Here is a 14,146-nt window from a genome sequence, read left to right on the forward strand (position 1 = left end):
GAGCAGGTTTCTCCAAGCACAATACAGGCCCTGAGACTATACATAGTATCTCCTGCTCTTCTAAGGCCTCTTATAGAAAAGCAACTAAATTGCCATAAATTCCGGGGTACTTTGAGTTATTTCTGCTGCGCTGGAGTTTTTATTTCTATCAGTACCTTCAAATTTACCTTCACTCTCTGTCTCGCTCACTGTAAAAACACCAAACCTCAAAGGTCTGGGGGTCACCGTGCAGAAGAGGAGTTAAACTCCATTTGGTATTTGTCAGGGACACATGGCTGGGTTTAGAAACTTGAGTCAGAAAATGATACTCAGAGCCAGGTGCAAACTGACGGGTAGCAAGGAGGCATCTGCCCCACTACCACTTCCCACTCCACCAGTGTACACTGCCTACATTTCCAGCAACGTGCCACAGTTGATCTCCAACCTGTTGGAGGGTGATCCTGGGAGAATAAACTATATCTGACCACCCCCTCCAGCCCATAGCCATCCACCCACCTCCTATGTGCATCACGCACCCCTGGGGCTGAGTTTGCATCCGCTCCTGCTCATTGCATCCTGGCTGCAGTACCAGGGTCTGGATGCACTGCCCACTCCATCTAACTATGGGCAGCTGCCAACACTTCAAACCACTCTGAGTACACCTTATGTTGAATCTCCGCTCAGGAACAGGTCCATACAGTTTCAGGGTATGCTGTGATATCACTTTCCAGAGCTCTAGGGTGGAGGATACAGAACAACTGGTCAGCAGAGAGGTAACGTCCCCATGCAAAGACTTCTGAGAAGTCACTGAGACTATGAGGGAATCCATCCTTCCCATTCCTACCCACCAGTTCTCACTCTCAGCTAGAGACTACCTTCAGCCCACCAAATGAAAATCTGGAATACAGAATAAACTGCACAGATGAAATGCTCTTGTGACTTGAAACCCATCAGAGCGGCTGTAGAAGCAATGGACTTCACTGCTACACTACATAACCAAGTTAGGAGCCATTTATCCTAATCCAGCCCAGAGCCTAATAGGATTATGACCACGGCTTCCTAAATTCCTTTTCTATGTTCTGGTTCACTCAGTTGCTTAACACCAGCTTTTTTTTTTTGGTTGTCTTCTGACAGCATTTGATTTTTACTGTCTTTGACACCAGACAGCACTCCATGCAACTATTGCAGTCACATGTGCCATGCTTTCCCCTAAAGCCCCTATCAGCTGAGCAATTTCACCCCACAGGAGACACGGCTCATGCCAGGACCTGGATCCTCATCAAAGAATAAGGATCAACACATCTGAGCTCTCCCAGTATCTTCTTTGAATTGATGTTGCATGCTGCTGCCAGGGGTCCTGAGTGGAAGGTGGTCCTTAGAGCACTTGTGGCCTGCGTCCCAGAGCTCTGATAACTGGATAAATGACATTAGTATTTCAGTACTGTCGCTTTCTCTCCTCCCGAAGCAGCAAGGGACCTCCCGTCTGCTTTCTTTTTCCCTCATTGTCTTGGTTCCCTGCAACCACAGAAAACAGCTTTCAACTAACAGAAAAATTTTTTAGCCTGTGCACTGAAATCTTAACACGTGTACATATTTTACTGTCAGTGCTGCAACCTGGTGATTTAATAGCCCCATTTGGGCCCCTTACATTTCACAAGCTACAGAGCCCTTCCTAAAAGCCTCTCCTTGAACTGTCCCCGACATCGCTGTGCTTCCCCTTCCCCGGCATCGACTGGTCCCTGCAAGGCACTAGAGAAACCGAGCAGCCGGTGACACCTGGCACCAGGTACCTGCCTCTGAGCGGGGCTTCGCGATAGCTTGGAATACCCACTGTGTTCAAAAAGGAAATGTGGTTTTCAGTTGCGGGACTCCAGGGCTAGGAGAATCGTTAGGCATTGTTAGTTAATTCCTGCAAGGATGGATCTTGCATCCCCTGGTTGCATTAAGTAATGCCTTACTCCACGAATCATCACATTGAAAACAGTGAAGAACATAGAAGTTTTAGAACTGGCATTTTAAATCTTCAAAAGGAAGTAACAATAGATGGCCCCTTTCCATTTGAGTGATAATAGATAGGTATAAAATAAACCTTAATCTTCACAATTTTGCATGTTTTTTTGACAAAAAGTTCAAACTATATTTGTAAGAGAGATAAATCCTTCTAGATTTTACCCTGTATACAAAACTAAGATACAAAAAAACCCAAAGCAAATTCAATCTAGAGACTGAGGGCTTTCTTGTCATATGTCCATATTCCACCTCTGTTAGGAATCAAAATATTTTTCCTTCACTGCACGCTCATTTTCAGTTCACAACCTTTTAATCTGAATTAACCACAGTCTCAGGGAGCTCATATGCACCCAACACATTTTTTTCTCCTTTATGGATCTTCCTATTTAATAATTCCCTAGAGATACTTACTTTTTTCCCTTCAGTGAATGCAGTGGTTCCATTAACATTAATGAACAGGTAATGAGAGGACAGGATAAATCCTCTAGTTGCATCCGGCTGTACTATGACAGCACATCACCTCTCCCTGGTGTCTATATGCTGACCTCCATTCTATAGCAGTTTGGCAACTTTGGTTATACCCAGGGCTGTTATCTCCCCATAATTCTGGCCATTGACTGCTTCTGACTCACTCACTGATATCCAAGGTAAAATCTTGGTGGAAATTGACATTTTGTAAAATGAAATCTTCAGAATAATAAGCCTCTGCAGCCCGCATATGTATTTAACAGGTGATTATCCGTAAGAAATATCAATGTGCATTTGCAAGTTGTGGGGTGCAATTATGAAATCCGTAGCAAAAAAAACCCTCAAAACTGTTAATTATTCTGTGATCAAAATGAGTAAGCTCAGGAATCTGGAGGTATGCCCCAAGACAAAAAAAACCTGATAGCACATAGCTCCCACCAACTCAGAAAGCTGAAAGTGCTTCAGTGCTTCTGCATAGCCATTTGTTTAGGTTCAAAAATACAGGTTGAAGTGCTTCATATCAGGCACACCGGTTGGTTGAATTGGATCAAGATCTTTGTTATATGAAGTAAATATATTAGTTCTTCATTATATGAAGACAATTTCTGTCACTGTCTGTTTTACACTGAAAAAATAGTAGCCCTATGCAGTGAAGAACGCATGCTGACGTTTGCATGGGCTCCAGTCAGCACCTGGTCTTCAGCATTTCTTCTCAGCTTCTCTGTGGCCATTGGTGCAGTTTGGTTGGTGGTTTTTTTTTGTTTGTTTTTTTTTTAACAAAACAAAACAAAACAAAACCAAACAGACTATTTAGATGTGTCACAGCCCAGTTTGCTTGATGAAAGAACCTATCTTAAAATCATGAAAATGAGTCTCTACACTTAACATTCCCATGCTCAGCCCAGAGAGCTCCCCTGCCACCCCCCTTCCATTTCTCCGCTCTACCCCTTGGGTGAGGATTAGCAAATCTCTCTTCCAGGCAAGGTAAAACCCCTCCTTCTTTATGTCCTACCCCTCCCTGCTCTAACTAGAGAAATGAGAAATCATCTTTTCAGACATGGGTTGTGTTTGGTTTTTTTTTTTTCCTTAGTACTCTCCCATTCCTCAGTTTCCTGACACAGTTTGGGGCTGGTGAGGCAGCCTCTCTGTCACTTCTCTGAGGCGTGATGTTCAAGGGCAGGATGGCAGGCTGGGTGCCTTCAGAGAGAGTGGGACTGCATTCCCGTGTTAGCACTGGTGGTGAAAAGTATGGCATATTCCTCAGATGTGGGGTTTTTTAATAAGGAATTAAACCTTTTAGGACTCTTTGACCCAAAGGTTCTTTTTAGGGAAGTGCTGTCCATTGTTAGAATGGCACGTCCTCATAGCAATCACTGGAGACCTGACCTATTTTTTTATATTGTTTACATTTTCAATGCAAATATATTTAATTTTATCCATAAAAAATATATATTTTCCTCTATTTAATATATAAAGACCATTTTTATATTCTTAAGTCCAGGCATTTGCTACCACTCTCACGAGCCATAAGCAATAAAAATATTATCAGTGAACTGACAGCCACTAATAGACATTTTTTGAGAGAAGAAAAAGGTGGAAAAGGAGAGCCCAAGTAGAAGAAAAGAAGCCTTATAAAGCAGGCATATTAATCCTCTTCCTTCTCCTTCTTTCCCCCTTCCAAACAGTGCTTTGCAAATGGTTCTGGCACAAAGGAGCAAAGCGGCTACATCTGTTTCCTACCTACCTGCTCCTGTCTCCTCCTCCTCTTAGCCCAAGAGAAAAGGTGCCGGAGAATTCCCCTTGCCCTCTCACCTCCTGCAAACCTCTTTCCGTTCCCAAAACAACATTAGGGTGGCAGGATAGGGACAGTGGGGAAACAGCACTTTCTGTCCCCACAGACCCTTAGGATCTGGATAGGGACTGAAAAGCTGTTGTAACTAAAGAGCAAACGCATACGTGAGAGCTTATTTGAATATGCCTCACTTAGTGTAGCCAAGTGCACATCCTATTTCTGAGCATTTTACTATTTTATTGAGTTAATAGCCAATGCCACCAGGGTGACAGCAGAACATGATGTGCATTTCAACCTGCACTGAAACCCATCTCATTTTGCGGCAGCTCAAGTGTGCTTCACAGCAAATAGCCCAAATGCCGAGAAGATGTATTGACAGCTGAGCTAATTTTCTCTGTATCAATATTGTTTTGATAACTCAGCCACTCAGGAGTTAGAAATGATGAAGTGGTTCTTCTGACTGAATGGTCCTAACCAAAGGTCATTTCTCTCCTTGCCCAGGGTCCTGTGGATTTATTCTGTAACAGGAGAGTGGGTATATCCTCTCTTCGCTTTGTTCAGCCCAGCCGGGCTAGCAGCCTTTTTCGCCGGTAGCCTTGCCATCATCATCTCTTTCTACAACTTCGGGGAGTTCCTCAACCGTATGATATGGGGTCAGTCCAAGTTTTGTTTTTCACTTCCATCCATATGAAAAAAAAAAATATCTAAAATGAATTCCTGTGATTTCCTAGGCAGGTGGGGAGAGGAAGGTGGCCCTTCTACACTGCGGGTTGGGGGGTGGTATTTGGATGTCTGATAGAGATTGCCGGGTCCTAACCAGTTATTAACAAACAGAAAACAATTTGGAGCAAGAATCCCAGTCCTAGCAGATAAAAGGCTGGGCCAGGTTTCTCCAACATGGCTCGAGAAGCACCTCTTACCAGCATAATCACTGGATTTTAATTCCTTCGCAAACAAGGGTCCAGAGAAGCTAAATCTCTCTGGATAAAACTCTTACATCTGCATCACGTGGTGTTTCTCAGACTAGGGAACGGCACTGTTTACTGACAATTTATAGGAAGTCATTAGTATATCCAAGTGAAAGCATTGCAGCAGCACTGTGAGTAAAAGAGAACTTCAGGAAGTTTTACAAACTGTTGAGAAGATAGAATCACACAATCATCTAGGTGGTAAGGGAATTTTAAGATCATTGAGTTCAACCATCTACTTAACACTGCCAAAACCACCACTAAACCACATCACTAAGCACCGCATTTCGCCCATCTTTTAAATGCCTCCAGGGATGGTGATTCCACCACTTCCCTGGGCAGCCTGTTCCAATGTTTGATAATCCTTTCGGTGAAGAAATTTTCCCTAGTATACAATCTAAACCTCCCCTGGCACAACATGAGGCCATTTCCTCTTGTCCTGTCGCTTGTTACTTGGGAGAAGAGACTGACCCCCACCTCGCTACAACCTCCCTTCAGGAAGTTGCAGAAAGCCATAAGGTCTCCCCTCAGCCTTCTTTTCTCCAGGCTAAATAACCGCAGTTCCCTCAGCCACTCTTCATAAGACTTGTTCTCCAGATACTTCACCAGCGTCATTGCCCTTCTCTGGACACGCTCCAGCACCTCAATGTCTTTCTTGTAGTGAGGGGCCCAAAACTAGACACAGTACTCGAGGTGGGGCCTCACCAGTGCCAAGTACAGAGGTACAATCACTTCCCTAGTCCTGCCTACCACATTATTCCTGATACAAGCCAGGATGCTGTTGGCCTTCTTGGCCACCTGGGCACACTGCTGGCTCATATTCTGCTGGCTGTCCAGAAACACCCCCAGGTCCTTTTCCACCAGGCAGCTTTCCTGCCACTCTTCTGCAAGCACTGCATGGGGTTGTTGTGACCCAAGTGCAGAACCTGGCATTTGGCCTTGGTCAATCTCATACCATTGGCCTCAGCGCATCCATCCAGCCTGTCCAGATCCCTCTGTAGAGTCATCCTACCCTCAAGCAGTTCAACACTCCCGCCCAACTTGGTGTTGTCTGCAAACTTACTGAGAGTTTAGGTTCCCCTCATCCAGGTCATTGATAAAGACATTAAACAGAACTGGCCCCAGTTACTGGGCCCTGGGGAACACCACTTGTGACCGGCTGCCAAATGGAATTAATTCCATTCACTGCAACTCTCTGGGCCCGGCCTTCCAGCCATTTTTTTACCCAGCAAAGAGTACACCCATCTAAACCATGAGCAGCCAGTTTCTCCAGGAGAATGCTGTGGGAAACAGTGTCAAAGGCTTTACTAAAGTCCAGGTAGACAACATCCACAGCCTTTCCCTTGTCCACTAAGTGGGTCACATTGTCATAGGAGATCAGGTTTGTCAAGCAGGATCTGCCTTTCATAAACCTACTATTACTAGGCCTGATCACCTGGTTGTCCTGCGTGTGCCACGTAATGGCACTCAGGATGATCTGTTCCATGACCTTCCCAGGCACTCAGGTCAGACTGACAGGCCTGTAGTTCCCCAGATCCTCCTTCCAGCCCTTCCTGTGTATGGGCATCATGTTTGCTAACCTCTAGTCAACTGGGACCTCCCTGATTAGTCAGGACTGCTGGTAAATGATGGAAAGTGGCTGGTTGAGCACTTCAGCCATCTTCTCTTCTGCTTTAGTGGTGCTATAATCAGTAATGATTTAAAGAAAATGAAATACAGATTCTTGGACAAATGGGCAGTTAGGAAAAAAAAAAAGTAGTTTAGGAAGACATGTGCAACAGCTAGAAGAAAGAAAGAAGCGATGAAGCAGTTTTGGGGTTTTGGCATGGGATGATGATACTATTATTATTATTATTATTATTATTATTATTATTATTATTCCTTCTCCTCTCTGGTTTCCTCTCTCCTTTTTCATTCAAGATTAAGTTTTTGAGGATGAAAATGTTCCTGTCAGGAAAACGTGTGTATTTTATTTAGGACAAATGTGTGAACATTTGCAATTTCTTAAACTAGCTTTCTGATGAAAGAAAAAGCCCTGGAAAAACACCTCTGAAAATAAATAAGACAACCTCCCTCTGTTCTCTGGGAACATTTGATGCCTGATCCATTTTGTGAAGTCTCACATGCCTGTCAAGCCAAAGTAGAGTGTCTGTAGCTAGTCTCTCACCATCCGTATTCAGTTACCTAAAAGCAGCAGACTGACTTTCAAATGTGCTGAATAACCAACTTCACCGCTTGATACCTTTGCAAATAAGATGCTTGCTCTACATGTCCATGTTTGGAATTTTTGGCTGAATTCTATTCTTGCATAAACATGATATGAGATGAGGATTGCTTGTAAATGAAAACAGATCCACAGTTTTTCTACGCTAGCTCTGGTTTAAGAGGCATCACATAAGTAGTAACTATTACTAATCAAAGACCACATCATCCCTACAAGACAGTATAGGTCTTTAAATGAGATCTGATATCTGATACATCTAGATACCTGATTTTTTCATCACTGAGTACATATTAGTAATTTCAGGCCTAGAGTATGCCTGATGCATACGTTGGAGATAATCAGAATTAAAATAATTTGATTTCCAAGGTGTTAATTGATCAGACAAAAGGTCGTGCCAAGCAGAAATCAAATTAACTGTAAAAATTAGATGCATTTTGAACAGCTGACTAAACGTACTCACTTAAGAAAGAGATGTTAATTTAAGTGATTTCTAAAGAAACCGGGGCAAGCACCCAACTTTCTTTCCTGTGCACACATATAAGCTGAAAAGCACCCCCACTTGCAATAGCATGAATGTAACCTCAGAGAATATATATAAACACGGCATACACGATAGCCCCCATTGATGTCTGGGGTGCCCTTGCAATCCATGGAGGCTCCCTGTGTGTGGTGGGTCTGCCTCTCCATGCACACTTGATATTTTTCAAAGGACCCACAAAATCACAGCCTTAACAATTAGATGGTGTTTTCATCCACGTGCAGAGCACTCTCCCTGAGTTACAGTTTCCCATGTTTGCACAAACCATTCTGACTTCACGTGCATCCTCAGCTCTTCACCTCCAGGACTGGCGGAATTACTGTAGATTTGCTGTACATGGATAAAAGCAGCTGCCAGCTGCACCCCAGTAGCTGGCAACTCTGCAGTATCTGAGGCTGCAGTTTCATAATATGGGGGCTTTGGCGGCAATAACTTCTCAACGAGCTCCTGCCCACCACCCCTCAACTCCTTCCTGCTCCACCACAGATGCCTGTTTCTTGTGAGCAGGGACTGTTTTCAACTCGGATCGTTTTCCCGATCCATTTCTCAGCTGTGTCCACCCAAGAGAAGGGTAAGACTTTCTTATGCTGGTATTGATAACAAGGTCCCAATAAGCATTGCAACACAGCCAGAGGGAAGCTATTCCAAATTACAGTGTACCAGAGTCTTAATATGTTCCTGACTGAGACAAATCTTTGGCTCAGCATCGCCAGAGTAAAAACAGCTGCAAACCAAATGAAGACACGATTCCAACATACCTTTCTGCTTGCAGCAAGAATGGCTCCACATACTATTTTCATCCTCTCCTTTCCTGTCTCACCTTCCCATCACCATAAGGGAGACGATGCAGTTAAAATAACCCTGCAGAAAAGAAACCCCCCCACACAAAGCAAAACAATCTGTGGTGGCAGAGAACAAACCTCTTAATTTCTCCATACCTTCCACCATGCCCACCTCCTCCCTCCCCCAAAAGAAAGGGTACGTGGAAGGGCACTTCTGCCCTCCCTTTTGCTGCCTTCTTTGTCCCCCAAAGCCACAGTCTGAGTTACAGAGTAATGCCATAGGTTTCTACAGGCACGTCTAGAAACGCCTTCTTTAATAACACCTGTAGCCACCAAGCAATTAGACCTGATGCTGGTGGCATCTGCCAAGGCAGAGAGCCCTACCTGGGCTGCTGCAACTAGGCTTTGCCCAAAGGGAGAGGTTCCAGGGCAGCTGCTTCTTTTTTTCCTTTCCTTCCCACTTGAAGTGTGTGCCCAGATAAATTGTGATTATTTGGAGGTACAAGAAGTGATTACCAAATAGCTCCCCATGAGAGGCAAGCCTGGTTTCCTTCTGGACTTACATCCTGTGGCGGACTGTAGGCTGCAAATGAAGCTTGTCCCACAGTATACCATGCTTCATATGGGCTCTCTTCCATGTTCCTTTATAGCTTCAGGCCACTATCACTTTTTTCTAAAACCAGCTGTGTAAATATTTACGCTTTCTCACTATTAAAGGTGTATTTAGCTCCAAGTTATTCCAAAGTCCATGGATGGCAGCTTTCAACTCCGAGCAAGTAATTTTTAAAGCTATGTCCTGTGCTTGACCAAAAAGATGCACTATCATTTCTGAGAGCTGGAAAAGCCAGGCTGTCAAACAACATGACCTTGTTTTTCCTTTTCAGAACAACCAAAAGATGCCAGACCCTACATTTGTTTTATTATTTATAGACAAACTGTTTCATACGGTATTGGAGGTTTTAAAAATGTATTATCTCTCATGTGCCTCTCCCTCCCCTTGCACAGTTGGATTGGTGGTAACTAAGGCAACCCAGCTGCACAGCCTGAGAGGCACAGAAAATAGTACCAGTAATGGCTTTTTTTTTGTTTTAAATCCCAGAGTTTCTAGAGTACTAGACAATGTTGAGCAATACAGAAACTCCAAAGAGGATAACTGGAAACAATGGGCTGATTCTTTTACTGCCATAAATTTACCTCAGCCAAGAATTTGGCTGCAGGGTCCGAGTACCAAAGATGAACCGTGTGACAGCTTCTCCCATTCCTCATGGGTAGAAAACATTACGCAGGCAACTGATCTCACGTTACTTTGAACAGTCAAACTAGAACCCTCAAAAATAAAGCAGGGCAGTTTTTCCTCAGGTTTTGCTCCTGTGTGACAATCAGATCCACAGGAGAAACTCAGATCAAAGTTGTCCACATCAGACGGAGCAACATTTCAGGTGAGGTCTCTTCTCTGGCACCAGCATTTGAAGATGGGGCAGATTCATTTGTCTTCCATCTAACACATCTGAAAAAAAAAAACCCAAACATTTATCAGCTGCTTCATTTCAATACTTTGAAATGCAGGTGGACAGAAGCTATAGCTAGCAACAGCTATGTGCTCCACCAGTGATTTAAATGTCTGCTGAGGGACACTGGGCAAACCACCTGTGAGATTTTTACAGCCACAAGGCCTCTGCCAAGTCCAGACAAATGCTCAATCCCGCACGGTGGAACCACCCTTTGGGAGAGACAAGGGGCAGAAAGGGAGGCTGGCTGCTGGGGTGGGCAGCAGCTCCAACAGGCCCCCGCCTGGATGCTCGCTGTCCTCCAGAAGGGAAAGATGTGGCCAGCAGCTGGTTGAGGAACAGTGGGCAGGGGGCAAAGCCAGAATTAAAGATACTCTAAAGCAAGGGATAAGGCAGTACAACAAGAATGATAGCCATTGTTCTCAGGAAAAAGAAGAAACTTACAGTAGAGTAAATTCCTTGCGCTGAGGGCATGGATGGACGTGCTCCTCCAGATCTTCTGGGAGCTCTTGAATATCTTGCAAAGACATTGCTGAAATTAATTCACCTAAGGCTGTGCTAAAGTTAGATGGCAGTCTTCTCCTTAACTTATTTTTCCTCCTCTTTTTGGAGTACTTTTGCATTAAATGCCTTTTCCAGAAATATATTACATGCATTAGGAACTGATTGTTTTCCCTGGGTTTTATTTTTGTATTTACACGCTTGTGAAGCCAAGCCTCCTTAATACCCTGCAGTCAGCTATTGGGAAACCCAGCCTATGGCAGCGCATGAATCTGTGCGATACAAAGCAATACTATAATACAATTGAATTCTTGATGCTCTCATTCTTCCGAGCAGCTGTTGAGATTGCAGAAACCTGAGTGGCAAATAAAGGGATGCAGAGGACAATTGTGTGGGATACAAAGTCATTCTACTGTTGTACTGGTACAGACTTATGAACAGCAGTTTTAATATGAATGTTAAAATGCTCATGTTCTGCAGGTCGTTATCAAACCAGACACAGGCTCCACTCCACCCTTCGTTATTACAGTGTCCAGGAGGGATTTTTTAAACTGAACCTTCTTTCCAGAAGATATCTTCATTTTTTCTATCATGCCTTTAAAAGCAAAGAATAAGAGTCCAGGGTATATCTATTTCTTTCAGTGAACAAGTAATGTTTATATCTGCAATTTCACTATATTGCCAGTGAGAAACGCAACTCAAATTTAAGAGGATTTACAGCCCAGAGTTTGCAAACTAAATACGAATATTTACTTTTGTCTCATCCATTCATCCTAGTTGTGCCACAAACCTGTGATGGCATATTTATATCCTGCATATTTGTCACTCCCCCAAGCTGCAGTTTACCCCTCGGGTAGAGGAGCCTAGCTATTTAAAGGAAACCTGCACCATCTGTCACACGCCCTACTCTTGCTGACAAGTTTATCTGATGATCCACTGGAGGGAGACCCGATCGGAAGCTCTGGCAATCCAACGCTTACGATTTCATCACTGGAGGCCAGACGCTAACAGGTGCTTGCTAATATGCTGTCCCTGGCCTCACAGGCTAGTCTGGATTTGTGGTGGGTTTTTTTCTCCCTCATCTTTAAAATAACTATTTGATCAGTACAAAATAATTGCAGGATCATTTGGGAAGGAAGAAATACCAGGATTTTGTTCCATATCAGGTCAATTGCCAAATGCTGCGCAGGTTGGAGATAAATAAAATACAGCAATTAGTGTTTCAGAGCCTCTGAGGCCTATGGACAAAGAAAGCACCTTTAAAAGAGGGTTTCCTGTGGGTAAATAATCATCAACAAGGAAAAACAGAGTCTGAGACAGTGCTTTAGATAAGGGTACCCAAATATATTTGGTTGTTGCCACGCTTGGTGCCCCAAGGTAGCACATCTGGTCTCTAGCTAGTGCTTCGGAAAGCTGGGGGCCTTTGGTAGGTCCTCTGCCATCCTGGCCAGACACGTGAGGATGCTCCAGATATCTTAGCTGCAGGACTAATCATTTGCTGCCATTTTCAGATGAGCTTTATTTTAAAGCTTTTCACATATTCTTGCACCAAGCTAGGCTTGTTTGGTGACAGATAGTTTTTTTCCCCACTGGCAAAGCACTGTTATTTTTAAGGGATGTGACCCACAGTAGATTTTATAGAATCACAGAATTGTTTAGGTTGGAAAAGACATTTAAGATTGTCGAGTCCAACCATCAACCTAACACTGCCAAAACCACCACTAGACTATGTCCTTAAGCACCACATCTCCCCATCTTTCAAATGCCTCCAGGGATGGTGATTCCACCACTTCCCTGGGCAGCCTCGTTTCCTCTTGTCCTGTCGCTTGTTACTTGGGAGAAGAGACTGACCCCCACCTCGCTACAATCTCCTTTCAGGAAGTTGCAGAAAGCCATAAGGCCTCCCCTCAGCCTTCTTTTCTCCAGGCTAAATAACCCCAGTACCCTCAGCCACTCTTCATAAGACTTGTTCTCCAGATACTTCACCAGCGTCATTGCCCTTCTCTGGACACACTCCAGCACCTCAATGTCTTTCTTGTAGTGAGGGGCCCAAAACCAGACACAGTACTCGAGGTGGGGCCTCACCAGTGCCAAGTACAGAGGTACAATCACTTCTCTGGTCCTGCTGGCCATGTTATTCCTGATACAAGCCAGGATGCCATTCGCCTTCTTGGCCACCTGGGCACACTGCTGGCTCATATTCTGCTGGCTGTCCACAAACACCCCCAGGTCCTTTTCCACCAGGCAGCTTTTCTGCCACTCTTCCACAAGCCTGTAGCACTGCATGGGGTTGTTGTGACCCAAGTGCAGAACCCGACATTTGGCCTTGGTCAATCTCATACCATTGGCCTCAGTGCATCCATCCAGCCTGTCCAGATCCCTCTGTAGAGCCCTCCTACCCTCAAGCAGATCAACACTCCCGCCCAACTTGGTGTTGTCTGCAAACTTACTGAGGGTACACTCGATCCTCTTGTCCAGGTCATTGATAAAGACATTAAACAGAACTGGCCCCAGCTACTGGGCCCTGGGGAACACCACTTGTGACCAGCCCACAACTGGATTTAACTCCATTCACCACAACTCTTCGGGCCTGGCCATTGAGCCAGGTTTTTATCCCACGAAGAGTATGCTCAAGCCATGAGCAGCCAAAATCATTCCTCGGTAGTCAAGTAATGCCTTACTTGCTAGGGACATCCCAGGCTCATTCAACTTCTGAGCCAGCTGCTAATGCTGAAGTGCTGCAAGCCCTGCACTCATAGCCTACTCCTACTCCCAGACAGGTTCGGATCCCCAGGGATATCAGAAAGCTGGAGTCAGGTTCACATCCTCTTCCCAACAGCGTGCTTGATCTGTGAGAGGGCTTCTTTGTTGTGTCTTTTTTTTTTTTCCCCCAATAACCTCTTCTCCTCTGCCTCCAAACAGGAGATTCAATAGTAATACTGGACTACAGGCGGAAAGGCAAGTGAATCCTCCTCTTCAAGCCAAACAATCTCTCCATGAATGCTGAAGCCATGAAGTAGAGGAAAATAAATGCAGCTGTGATAAATCCTTTCTCCAATGCATTGCAGCTTCTGGTGAAGCCATTATGTCATCAGACATATGGAAAACTGGTGGAAAATATGAAATGTTTGCCTCTTACATGATAACTCTGCAACTGCTATGAATAAGAAAATTGTGTTCATCTGTTTACACAGATTTCTCATCTCTTGCACAATGTACGTGAGGATGTGTCCATGGTTAAAACTCGTCACTGGTAAATGAACTCCCTCATGAGCTTGGCACCACTCTGTAAAGACCTGTGAATGCAAGCCAGCTCTTGTTTGGATCGGCCTTCATCAAGTCTGGAAAAAATTAAGAGGAGGGATAATTTTAACAG

The 14,146-nt window shown here is 44.4% G+C and overlaps 1 protein-coding gene across 1 annotated transcript in view; it reads left to right on the forward strand.

The window, feature by feature from the left end:
* The window catches only part of ADTRP (androgen-dependent TFPI-regulating protein), a 34,031-nt gene extending 20,295 nt beyond the window's left edge, over window positions 1-13,736 (forward strand). Inside the window, exons 5-6 of the mRNA XM_009884184.1 lie at window positions 4,751-4,902; window positions 13,693-13,736. Coding sequence (XP_009882486.1) covers window positions 4,751-4,902; window positions 13,693-13,736 — 196 coding nt within the window. The remainder of the gene's footprint in view (window positions 1-4,750; window positions 4,903-13,692) is intronic.
* The last annotated feature ends 410 nt before the right edge of the window (window positions 13,737-14,146 follow it).

The sequence above is a fragment of the Charadrius vociferus genome, unplaced genomic scaffold (assembly GCF_000708025.1).
Source record: "Charadrius vociferus isolate BGI_N301 unplaced genomic scaffold, ASM70802v2 scaffold444, whole genome shotgun sequence".
Taxonomy (NCBI): Eukaryota; Metazoa; Chordata; class Aves; order Charadriiformes; family Charadriidae; genus Charadrius; species Charadrius vociferus.